The sequence below is a fragment of the Carcharhinus amblyrhynchos genome, unplaced genomic scaffold (assembly GCF_965287045.1).
Source record: "Carcharhinus amblyrhynchos unplaced genomic scaffold, sCarAmb.v2.hapA scaffold_519, whole genome shotgun sequence".
In the NCBI taxonomy this organism is placed as follows: Eukaryota; Metazoa; Chordata; class Chondrichthyes; order Carcharhiniformes; family Carcharhinidae; genus Carcharhinus; species Carcharhinus amblyrhynchos.
Genome location: NW_027650259.1, coordinates 1 through 12,297, shown reverse-complemented (window position 1 = coordinate 12,297; position 12,297 = coordinate 1). Strand labels below are relative to the sequence as shown.

At 47.9% G+C, this 12,297-nt stretch overlaps 1 protein-coding gene across 1 annotated transcript; it reads left to right on the top strand.

Annotated features, from left to right (window-relative positions):
* The first annotated feature begins 235 nt into the window (after nucleotides 1-235).
* Nucleotides 236-11,648, top strand: LOC145339532 (cytochrome c oxidase subunit 6B1-like). Its single transcript, XM_080184015.1, has 4 exons — nucleotides 236-413; nucleotides 5,962-6,072; nucleotides 11,136-11,236; nucleotides 11,508-11,648. Exons 2-4 carry the CDS (start codon nucleotides 5,967-5,969, stop codon nucleotides 11,559-11,561), a joined length of 261 nt encoding a protein of 86 aa, XP_080040141.1. The 5' UTR covers nucleotides 236-413; nucleotides 5,962-5,966; the 3' UTR covers nucleotides 11,562-11,648.
* The last annotated feature ends 649 nt before the right edge of the window (nucleotides 11,649-12,297 follow it).

The window sequence follows — 12,297 nt, the reverse complement described above, 5'->3', positions numbered from 1 at the left end:
TTTCGGATACAGTTTATATCCAGTGGGGAATAGTTCATGTCCAGAACACGCTGTTTTCACCCATTTCTGTGACATGACTATCAGATATTTTACTGGGGCATGTTACATTCATTAACTTGCTGCTATTCCCTTAGTTCCTGTTCCGGGATCTTGCGACATCCTTTATGTTATAACAATATGTGAAATACACTGTCAGTTTGTCCCATACTCCGAGAATGTAGGAAACTCGATGACAGACGGGTGGTTTAATTGTGAACGATTTGGAGGTGCTTTAAGGAGGGGTGGCAGGGAGAGGTCCTTTCCTGTCCGCCATGCAGTGATAGTGTTCCGGCACGAACGTGTAGCATTTCACTGATACAAACAGGGAAGTGAACCTGTTCCCCGGTACCGTTCGCTGTCCCTCTGAACACAGAGTAAGTAACGGCTTGTTGGGGTGTATCATATAGTTTCAAGTCAGGCACTGGGACAGTAATTTTAAACAACGTATTCGAGGATTGAAAACATTGGATGAACTTGCGTTTGAAATCTACCTCTTAATTTGAACCGTCACCTTATCGTATCCAGGCAATGTGACTCTGTAATTATTAAACTCACCAGACGGGTTTTAGATGATGAACTACCTGCTGGAGGAATTTGGACGGGCAGTGAAACTATATCTTAACAAGTCAGCGTTTCAGAACAGTCCAGTTATAATGTTAATTCCAGTTATTTCAATTTCTCCTGGGTTTGCCCTTCTCAATGTCAGTTTAGGGATGGGCTGGTGACCTTGAGGCGCCGCCTCAGTAACAATGGGCGCAGAGAGATTTAACCCTGTGCAAACAGCTGTGAAAAACTTCAAATGTAGAAGTAATGTTCCACATCGGTCAGTTAATGTTCAAACTGTGGGCGACCGCTTTCACAACAGCGTTCAGGATGTCCCTGCTCTATAAACCCAACTGCATTCAGAGGAGAGCAGCACAGCTTGTGATATTTGATCTGTGTATTACTGGAGGATTGCTTCTCTGAGTGGAGAACTGTGACAGGGATGAGTGCTGGGTCCGTTGTTGTTTGTCATCTATATCAATGATCTGGATGATCATGCGGTAAATTGGATGTGCAAATTTGCTGATGATACAAAGATTGGAGGTGTAATGTACAGCGAGGAAGGTTTTCAGAGCTTGCAGAGGGATTTGGACCAACTGGAAAAATTGGCTGAAAAATGGCAGGTGGAGTTTGATGCAGACAAGTGTGAGGTATTGTGCTTTGGAAGGACAAACTAAGGTAGAACATACAAGGGAAATGGTAGGACACTGAAGAGTGCAGTAGAACAGAGGGATCTGGGAATACAGATCCATAATTCCCTAAAAGCGGTGTCGCGGGTAGATAGGGTCGTAAAGAATGAACATTGGCCTTTGTAAATCGAAGTATTGAGCATAAGAGTTGGAATGTTGTGGTGAGGTTGTATAAGACATTGGTGAGGCTGAATTTGGAGTATTGTCCAGTTTTGGTCACCTAGTTACAGAAAGGATGTAAATAAGATCGAAAGAGTACAGAGAAGGTTTACAAGGATGTTGCCGGGACTTCAGAAACTGACTTCCAGAGAGAGATTGAATAGGTTAGGGCTTTATTCCCTAGAGCTTAGAAGAACGAGGGGCGATTTGATAGAGGTGTATAAAATTATGATGGGTATAGATAGAGTGAATGCAAGCAGGCTTTTTCCACTGAGGCAAGGGGTGAAAAAAAAGCAAGAGGGCATAGGTTAAGGGTGAAGGGGGAAAAGTTTAAAGGGGGGGCTTCTTCACACACAGTGGCGGGAGTGTGGAATGAGTTGCCGGATAAAGTGGTAAATGCAGGCTCACTTTTCGTATTTAAGAAAAACTTGGACGGGCTCACGGAGAGGGGTGCGGAGGGATATGGTCCAGGTGCAGGTCAGTGGGACGAGGCAAAAAATGGTTCAGCACAGCCAAGAAGGGCCAAAAGGCCTGTTTCTGTACTGTCGTGTTCTGTGGTTCTAGGATTCTTTTGGGACCTGCTGCATTTGACATCTCCTGTTGTCATTGAGGAGAAGGGCTAAGGGTTCTGTTGTGTGCTGGGTTTGTTTGGTGAAGAGGGAATCTCTCTCTGGTTTACTCTATGGCTGGCTAGCCAGCATTTACTGCCCATCCCTCATTGCCCTTGACAAGGTGATGGTGAGCCGCCTTCCTGAATGGTTGCAGTCCCTGAGGTGTGGGTACATCCACAGTGCTGTTAGGGAGGGAGTTTGACCCAGCGACCAGTGAAGGAACGGTGATACATTTCCAAGTCAGGATGATGAGTGCCTTGGAGGGATACTTTCAAGTGCTGGCCTTCCCATGTATCTGCTGCCCTCGTCCTTCTAGATGGCAGCGGTTGAGGGTTTGGAAGGTGCTGTCGAAGGAATCGTAGAACCCTACAGCGCACAAGGAGGCCATTCGGCCCATTGAGTCTGCACCGACCACAATCTCACCCAGGCCCTATCCCCATAATCCCACGCGAGCCCCCCGACACTAAGGTGCAATTTAGCACGGCCAGTCCACCCAACCAGCACATCTTTGGACTGTGGGAGGAAACCAGATATGGGGAGAATGTGCAAACTCTGCAAAGACATGTCCTGAGGCCAGAATTGATTCCGTGTCTCTGACGTTGTGAGGCAGCAGCGCTAACCATCGTACCACCACGCTGCCCTCGGCGAGTTCCTGCATTAAATCTTGTCGGCGGTACGCACGGTCACTACTGTGCGTCGGTGGCGCGGAGAAGGATGTCTGTGGAAAGTAGCAATGAAGGAGGGCTGCTTTGTCCTGGATGGTATCGAGCTCCTTGAGTGTTCTTGGAGCTACACTCATCCAGGCAAGTGGGGAGTATTCCATCACGCTCCTGCTGTGTGCCTTGCAAATGGTGGACAGGCTTCGGGGAGTCAGGAGGTGAGTTACTCACCGCAGTATTCCTCGCCTCTGACCTGTTCCCGTAGCCTTACATTTACATAGCTAATCCAGTTCAATTTCCGGTTAATGGTAATTCCGAGGATATGTTTAGTATCCGTTTGCAGGACAGGAAGGGAACAATCCTACCAGGCGCGGTGGCACAGTGGATCGCACTGCTGCCTCACAGCCCTACAGACCTGGGTTCGGTTTCCAGCTCGGGTCACTGTCTGTGTTTGCACGTTCTCCCCGGTGGGTCTCCTCCGGGTGCTCCATTTTCCTCGCACAGTCCAAAAATACGCAGGCAAGGTTGATCGGACGTGCTACGTTAACCCTCAGTGTCCCGGGATGTGATAGGTTAGAGCGATTAGCAGGGTCACTGAGCGGGGATAGGATCTGGGTGGGATCGATGTCGGTGCTGATTTAGAACGTAAGAAATAGGAGCAGGAGTAGGCCATCTAGCCCTTTGAGCCTGCCCCGCCATTCAATAAGATCACGGCCGATCTGAAGCGGATCAGTTCCACTTTGCCGACTTGTCCCCGTAACCCTTAATTCCCCTGTCTATCAGAAACCTATCTACCCGTGACTTAAATATATTTAGCCATTGCTGAAAATTTGTCTGTTTAAAAGTCAAGCCCAAATCTGTTCAAAGTCGCACGGTTAAAGCTCAAATAGGTCAGCGCCAAGTTGTGAAATAAACGGCTTCAGCTATTTTAAAGAAAACCATTCCCTCCTGTTCTAAATAATTTTAAAAATGAAAACTACAAGTAGAATTTTTTTGCGACAGCCTAAATTAAAAGAAAGTAGGAGATCTTAAAACAGGGCACGGACTACCTCCGGTATTTTTGACGAACTTGGAAATTTTTCTTTCTCCGCTTGCTTTGTCCAAACATTGAATCGTAGAACCCTACAGTGCAGGAAGAGGCCCTTCAGCCCATCGAGTCTGCACCGAACACAATCCCACCCTGGCCCGAACCCCATATTATACCCACTAATCCCTCTAACCTAGGCATCCCCGTTCGCTAAGGGGCAATTTTAGCACAGCCAATCAACCTGACCCGCACCTTTTTGGACTGTGGGAGGAAACCGACGCAGACACGGAGAGGACGTGCAAACTCCACACAGACAGGGACCCGAGCCGGGAATGGAACCCAGGACCCTGGAGCTCTGAAGCAGCAGTGCTAACCACTGTGCCGCCCACATGTGCGGGTTAGGTTGATTGGCCATGCTAAAGTTGTCTCTTAGTGTCCTGAGATGTGTAGGTTAGAGGGACGAGCAGGTAAAATATGTAGGGGGATGGGTGGGATTGTGTTCGGTGCAGACTCGATGGGCCTCTCTCTGCACTGTAGGGTTTCTACGATTCTATGAATTCTAAAAATGCTTCCTCAGTTTAGTTCAAACTAAGAGACAAGACACAGACTCTGCAGTCACTTCAACGGCGGTCCGATTTCCTCCCACGCTCCAAAGATGTGCGAGTTCAGTGGATTGGCCGTGCTAAACTGCCCCATAGCGTCAGGGGGATTAGCTGGGGTAAATACATGGAGTTAAGGGGGTTATCGCAGAAGGTAAGGGGGCATGGAGTTGGGGGTAGGGTGTTTGCGTGGATAGAGGACGGGTTGTCAAATAGGAGGCAGAGAGTGGGGGTCAACGGGTGCTATTCGGATTGGCGGTCGGTGACTAGTGGAGTGCCCCAGGGGTCGGTGCTGGGGCCTCAGCTATTTACCATTTACATAGACGATCTGGAGGAGGGAACCGAGCGTACGGTGTCGAAATTTGCTGATGACACCAAGATTGGGGGAACGGCAAATTGTGCGGAGGGTGTGGAGAGTAGAAGGATCTAGATAGGCTGGGCGAATGGGCCAGGAACTGGCAAATGGAATTTAATGTTGGCAAGTGCGAGGTGGTCCACTTTGGTAGGAATAACGGTAGGAAGGACTATTATTTACGTGGCGAAAAACTGCAGCAGGCGACGGTGCAGAGGGACCTCGGGGTCCTTGTGCATGAGTCGCAAAAACCCAGCTTGCAGGTGCAGCAGGTGGTCAGGAAGGCGAATGGGATGCTGGCCTTCATCGCGAGGGGGATTGAATATAAAAGTAGGGAGGTCTTGCTGCAGCTGTATAGGGCATTGGTGAGGCCGCAGCTTGGAGTACTGTGTGCAGTTTTGGGCGCCGCACCTGCGCAAGGATATTTTGGCCTCGGAGGGAGTGCAGAGGAGGTTTACTAGGCTGATACCGGAGTTGAGGGGGTTGAGCTATGAGGAGAGGCTGAATAAACTAGGCTTGTACTTGTTAGAGTTTAGAATGAGGGGAGATCTCATTGAGACGTATAAGATGATGGATAGGATAGAGGTGGAGAGACTCTTCCCGCTCAGAAAGGATAGCAGGACTAGGGGGCACAGCCTCAAGATAAAGGGGGTGCGGTTTAGAACGGAGTTGAGGAAGAACTTCTTCACTCAAAGGGTGGTGAATCTCTGGAATTCTCTGCCCGTTGAAGTGGTGGAGGCTGCCTCGCTAAATATTTTTAAGACGCGGGTTGATGGGTTTTTGATAAGAGAGGGGATTAAGGGTTATGGGGAGAGCGCGGGAAAGTGGAACTGAGCCACGACAGATCAGCCATGATCTTATTGAATGGCGGGGTAGGCTCAAAGGGCTAGATGGCCTACTCCTGCTCCTATTTCTTATGTTCTTACAGGCAGGATTGTGTTCGGTGCAGACTCGATGGGCCGAATGGCCTCGTTCCGTACTGTAGGATTTACGATTCTATAATGCCTGTCTTGCTGATAGCTGGGTTTCTGTACTGTATTGTGCGGGAGGTTGCTACTGTAATGATTATGGGTCAAGTCTCAAGCAGCAGAAATCAAACTACAATTAAAAAAACACCTTTCGGGAAAGGAAGATTCACAGTGACCCTAGATTTGCCGCTGTTAAAAAGGCGACATACCTCCAGAAAAAGCTCCATTGCTAAATGAGCGGCACATTTTCCAAACATGCTGGTTTTCGGTTAAATATAATGACACCTATCAAACATTTCACCTTCCTTCCGTCAGACACGATGGCCGAGGATATCCAGACCAAGCTGAAGAATTACAAGACGGCACCTTTTGACGCCAGGTTTCCCAACCAAAACCAAACCAGGAACTGCTTCCAAAATTACCTGGGTGAGAGACTGCCGCGACGCTATCGGGACTTGACGGATTGAGTTGTAAGGACAGGCTGGATAAACTGGAACTTTTTGGGATTGGGTCTGTACTCGTTACGGTTTAGAAGGCTCAGGGGTGATCTTACAGAGATATATAAGATAATGAAGGGGTTAGGTAGGATAGAGGCAGAGAGATTCTTTCCACTTAGAAAGGGAACAAGAAGTAGAGGGCACAACCTCAAAATAAAGGGGGGTGGGGGGAGGTGCCGTTTAGATCAGAGTTGAGGAGGAACTTTTTCTCTGGGGGTAGTGTTTCTGTGGAATTCTCTACCCATTGAAGTGGTGGAGGCCAACTCGCTGAATATAGTTAAGTCACGGGTAGATAGATTTCTGACAGGGGAATGAAGGGTTACGGGGAGCAGGCGAGGAAGTGGAACTGATCCACTTCAGATCAGCCGTGATCTTATTGAATGGCGGGGCAGGCTCGAAGGGCTAGATGGCCTACTCCTGCTCCTATTTCTTCCGTTCTTATATTTCCCGAGCGTAGAAGGGTGATCTTACAGAGGTCTATAAAATAACGAGGGGCGTAGATCAGCTCGATAGTCAATATCTTTTCCCAAAGGTAGGTGGGTGTAAAACTGGGGGGCATAGGTTTAAGGTGAGAGAGGAGAGATACAAAAGTGTCCAGAGGGGCAATTTTTCACACAGGGTGGTGAGTGTCTGGAACAAGCCGCCAGAGATGATAGTAGAGGTGGGTCCAATTTTATCTGATAAAAACCATTTAGACAGTTACATGGATGATAGGGGGCAGACACGTAATTGGGATTAGCTTCGTGGTTAAAATAAAGGGCAGCATGGGAAGTTGGGCCGAAGGGCCTGTTCATATGCTGTAAACCTCTATACGAGAGTTGGCGTAGAGTCAATAGTTGTGTTGTGCAGTAGCACTGGGCTTCGTTTATCAGTCTTTATCTGACCTGTGCGAAAGATAGATCGTACAAATTTATGCTTAAAATTGGTATTTTTCTTTCAAGTTCCTGACGTGCTTCAATCGCCTTGCTCACTTTGTTATTTATTAGTTTTCTCAAATTCTCCACTTCTTGCAGTGGCACAGTGGTTACCACAGCTGCCTGGCAGCGCCAGGGACCTGGGTTTGATTCCCAGCTCGGGTCACTGTGTGCGTGAAGTCTGCACGGTCCCCCCTTGTGTGGACCAGAGGGCCCCTGGAATCCTGGAAAGATGTTTTTATACTTGGATCTGTTCAGTGCTCTTGTGGGCTGCGACACGTTGTAAACCTCTGCAAAGTTTATGGTTACCTGTCTCAGCTTTACACTGAAATGAATTCTGGCTGAAACGAGTGGCCTTTGCTTGTTGTCTAGATCTACAACTATACGCCTTCATTTTTCCCATTGTTTCGGACTCTCAGATCAACTTGTCGTCTCAGAATGAATCACGTAACATCATACAGCTTCAACCTTACTTTTGAGAGCTTCATTTTTCATAAGAACTAGGAGCAGGAGAAGGCCATCCAGCCCTTCGAGCCTGCCCCGCCATTCACTAAGATCACGGCTGATCTGCAGTGGATCAGTTCCACTTTCCCGCTTTCTCCGCATAACCCTTAATTCCCTTATCGATCAGAAATCTATCTACCAGTGACTGAAATACATTCAGCGAGGTAGCCTCCACCACTTAAACGGGCAGAGAATTCCAGAGATTCACCACCCTTTGAGTGTAGAAGTTCCTCAACTCCGATCTAAACTGCCCCCCCACCTTATCTCGAGGCTGTGTCCTCGAGTCCTGCTATCCTTTCTCAGCGGGAAGAATCTCTCTACCTCTATTTATCCCCTTCGTTATCTTACGTCTCTATAAGATCCCCCCTCAGCCTTTGAAACTCCAATGAGTACAGACCCTTCAGTCTCTCTTCACAGGCTAACCCCCTCATCTCCGGTATCAGCCTAGTGAACCTCCTCCGCACTCCCTCCAAGGCCAATATATCCTTCTGTGCATCACAGGGGTGGCACAGCGGTTAGCACTGCTGCCTGACAGCACCAGAGTCCTGGGTTCGATTCCCAGCTCGGGTCACTGTGTGTGTGGAGTTTGCACGTTCTCTGCGTGGGTTTCCTCCCACAGTCCAAAGATGTGCGGGTTCGGTGGATTGGCCATACTAAGTTGCCCCTCAGCGTCAGGGGGACTAGCTAGGGTAAATGCACGGGGGTGACGGGAATAGGGCCTGGGTGGACTGTGGTCGGTGCAGGCTCGATGGGCCAAATGGCCTCCTTCTGTACTGTAGGGATTGGATACTATTGGATAGGTATATTGAGTCACTTTGCACAGATCTGTGAAGGTTGTGAAGTTGATTCAGGTTCACTTGTAGCTCTCCCCCTGCAGTTATCATCGGAACAGTCACCAAGCATTTACCACCCATAGAACTGTTGGAGCGACGGGTTGGCATCATAGTTTTCTGCTGCGATCTCTCCAATGCTGATCTGTGTGGGCTCATTTCGCTGCTTTCTCGCCCATCACACGTGTGAGATCATTCAGCTTCTTGCTGTTAAGACACCGCTGACCCCACGCTGGGCAATTCTTCTTTCCCCTTGAGAGATGTCCTCTGCACAATCTGCATCCTGTCCTTTGTGGTTCGGCTCTTTTGGCCTGGAATACGATGCAAAGCCTACTCTGTTCGGCCACGAAGACAGTCTCGTGTTTTTGAGAGCGGGTTGGTCTGCTGTGACTCGACGTGTTGTCACTGCAGGATCCCTTGCACCTGCAATAATCCTGTCTTTAATGAGATTATCTCTTAATTGCCCAAATTCATATGATTCTGGAATCTGTGATATTGCAGTCAAACATTGATCCAAATACTTCTTGTTCCCTGCCTGGAGGGGTGGCACAGTGGTTAGCACTGCAGTCTCGCAGCGCTAGGGACACGGGTTAGATTCTGGTCTCAGGTGACTGTGTGTGCGTGTCAAGTTTGCACGTTGACCCCGTGGGAGAACCGTCTACGTGAGTTTCCTCCGGTTTCCTCCCACACTCAGAAAACCGCACCGGTTAGGTGCATCGGCCAAGCTAAATTCGCCGAGTGTACCCGAACAGGTGCAGGAGTGTGGCGACGAGGGGATTATCAGAGTAACTTCACTGCAGTGTTAGTCCAAGCCTATTTGTGACGAATAATTAACTTTAACTCGAATATGGAACACATACGATTCCTAAGTTGCATCCACTTGGGCCTCAAAGTGTGCCCTCAAAGCTGTTTTTTCTGTTCTTTGGAGAGATTCCAGGTGGAATATCATTTGTACCAACCCCTCCCCAGCAGCGATACAAGTTTTGTTAGGTATCTGTTCTGGGTTATTAATTAGATCTCTGGCGAACTGGTAGTTTTGCCCCTGCCAGCGCGGCTTCTCATCACCTTTCATTTCGACAAGAGCTGAAAGAGGAAAATTCATAACTGTTATCGCTCACTCAGTGATCCAGCCGCACCCTGCTTTTTACGTCTGCTTTCCCTTTCAGCCGTGTCAGTGTTTTTGAACCTCTTTGCGTCCCTGTCTTGTAGCTGTGCGAGTTCACTGCTCTTCAATCGCGGCTCCTCTTCTGATAGCATCAGTGAATACGATGCTTGTTTACTCTCCTTATTAGGAATGAATGCAACACGGCCACTTCCAGTCACTGCCTCGTGGCAGAGATCAGGTATATCACGTCAGGTAGAACTTACAGTCAAACGAAAAGCGCAGGTACAGATTCTTCGACCCTCAACTCTGTGTCACTTCCATTCCTTATTTATACCCATTACTTATTGCCCTTTCACAGTTTCTATCCCTCCGTTTGCCTCCAGTTCATGCGTCTGTCAAGATCTGCCTTTGTACTTTGCACACAGGCCTGCTTCCACTGACGGTGCGTCCCAGGCACCCACCACCCTCCCAGCACCTCTCCTCTCACTTTTTTAATACACGGATCTTCCGTGAACATCTGTATAGGCTGTTGTATGTTGATCGATGTCTTTTTTTTTTACATCCAAAGGCAATTCGGTCCGCCTTGTCGGCCAACAAGGGACATACACGCGGTGGGTCGTGCGAGGGCTGCTCTTGGATGTTGCTTCGAGAGTTGCCTAGTGCTTCACGTCGTTAGTGTACGCTTAAACCGGACCAACTGACGGGTGACACGACAGCTCAGTGACTATCACTGTTTGCCGTGCAGTTACAGGGACCCGGGTCGGATCTCCGATTTGGGTCGGTGTCTGTGGGAGTTTGCACATTCTCCCCGTGCTTGCGTGGGTTTTCACCGGGTGCTCCGCTTTCCTCCCACACCCCAAAAACGTGCTTTTAGGCCAATCGGTGTTAACAAATCGTCCCTGAATGAGACCTCCCTTCGTGTGGTGCAGTTAAAATTCTCTAAATTTGCACCCTTTTATCGTGGACTCCACGAGGCGTAGACAAGAGTCATAGGTAAAACAAGGATCGGTACGAGGCAGTGACTGAGTGTTGAAACGGGTGGTGTGTGCTTGCAGGGTCGAAGGGCCTGTTTCCTGCGCTGTGTTGTTCGTTGATTGGATATTAAGCCAAACAACAGCAACCCAGGAATCAAAACCACACACCATGGATTTGGGCCGGTGTCTGCAGGAGTTTGCGCATTCTCCCCGTGCTTGCGTGGGTTTTCTCCGGTTTCCTCCCACACCCCAAAGACGTGCTCTTAGGCTGATTGTTGTAACAAATCATCCCAAAATTAGTCTCCCCTCAATCTGGTTTCCAATGTGCAGCGCCATAAGCGGAGACACGGGTCACGGGCGGAGAGGGGACTCACAATGTTGAGATGGCGGCGTGGGCTCGTTGGGCCTGTTTCCCAAACCGTGTTGTTCTTTGTTCGCTCATTCCAGACATGCAATTAACCATCTAATCTGTTCATCCTTCTGCCAGTTATACACGAACGTCTCTTTGGGGTTGAAATTGGTTAACGCCAGTGGTGCCACGTGGGCCGATAGCGAACTGGTGGTGGTTTTACACCAGGCTGATGTTTCTCTTCCATTGTCAAAGCTGAGATGAATTCGGTACACTTGCGGGTGGTAACTTGTCTGTTTGTGATCTTCCTTTACAGACTTTCATCGTTGCAATAAAGCTCTAACTGCGAAAGGTGCCGATACCAGTGTGTGTGAATGGTATTTCAGGGTGTACAAATCACTTTGCCCAACATCATGGGTATGACCAAAAAACTTAACTTTCTTAAAATAATAAATCGTTGTAAAATGATGTGCTATCAGTTAAGCCAGTTATCGAATTTGCAGGTTGAAAATAATATTGTTTATTGTAATAATATAAATTTTAAAACATTTTTTCAGTTGCATGAACTCAAATCTTGCTTTGTATCGCAATTACGTACCACTAGAAATTTTATAGGCAGCTTTTCACGCTAAAGTTCTGATTTTAATAACTTTTTCTGTGACATAACTATTCCTATTTCATATTTCAGATCAATAAATGGAACGAGCAGCTGGAAGCGGGCACCTTTCCTGGAAAAATCTAACACCACCTCGCAGCACGGTTAAAAAAACCCTTACAATGTCTCCAAAGCGTTCAGCTTTTACCAAAATAAATGCTCAATATTAAAAGACTTCCCAGCTCATGTCTTGTGCTTTGTATTTGTATAAAACTACTTGTAATTGTGCGATTGCAGTAACATAAGGGGAAGAATTAAACCGTGCCACTATTTGGGAGTTGTATGGTGAGTTAAGAGAATTTCTCAGGAAATACAGATCAAGGAATTGTTAGTCACGCGACACGAGGTGGCAAACCAAGTCTAGCTGCACACAGGAGGGGAGAATTTTATTGTCTTGTTGAAGGTAAAGGTCTGCAATTAATTGAAACTGTGGCAGACCATTCACTGATGAGTCTTGACATAATTATTGCCTAAAAATTAAGGTGACGAAAACTGTAATGTTTCAGGAGTGGCCTCACTAATGCTTTGTACAGGAGCAGGAACACCTCACTCCTTTTATTTAACAGTGAAAGCCAAGATTTCATTTGCTTTCTTTATTCCCTGCACGCATGAGGACCCCCAGATTCCTCTGCAGTGAAGCACGCCAAAGTTTCTCCATTTAGAAAGTAGTTTTGCCTAGGTAAGAAAAATATAATCTCACACAGGAGAAGTGGCATATCAGCTCTAACTCTCACCAACTTGTACACAGAACTCCCCTAATCTCTGCCCCCCGACTCCCTCCCTCCCCTCTCCCCCCTCCCCTCCCTCTCTCTCCCCTCTCCCC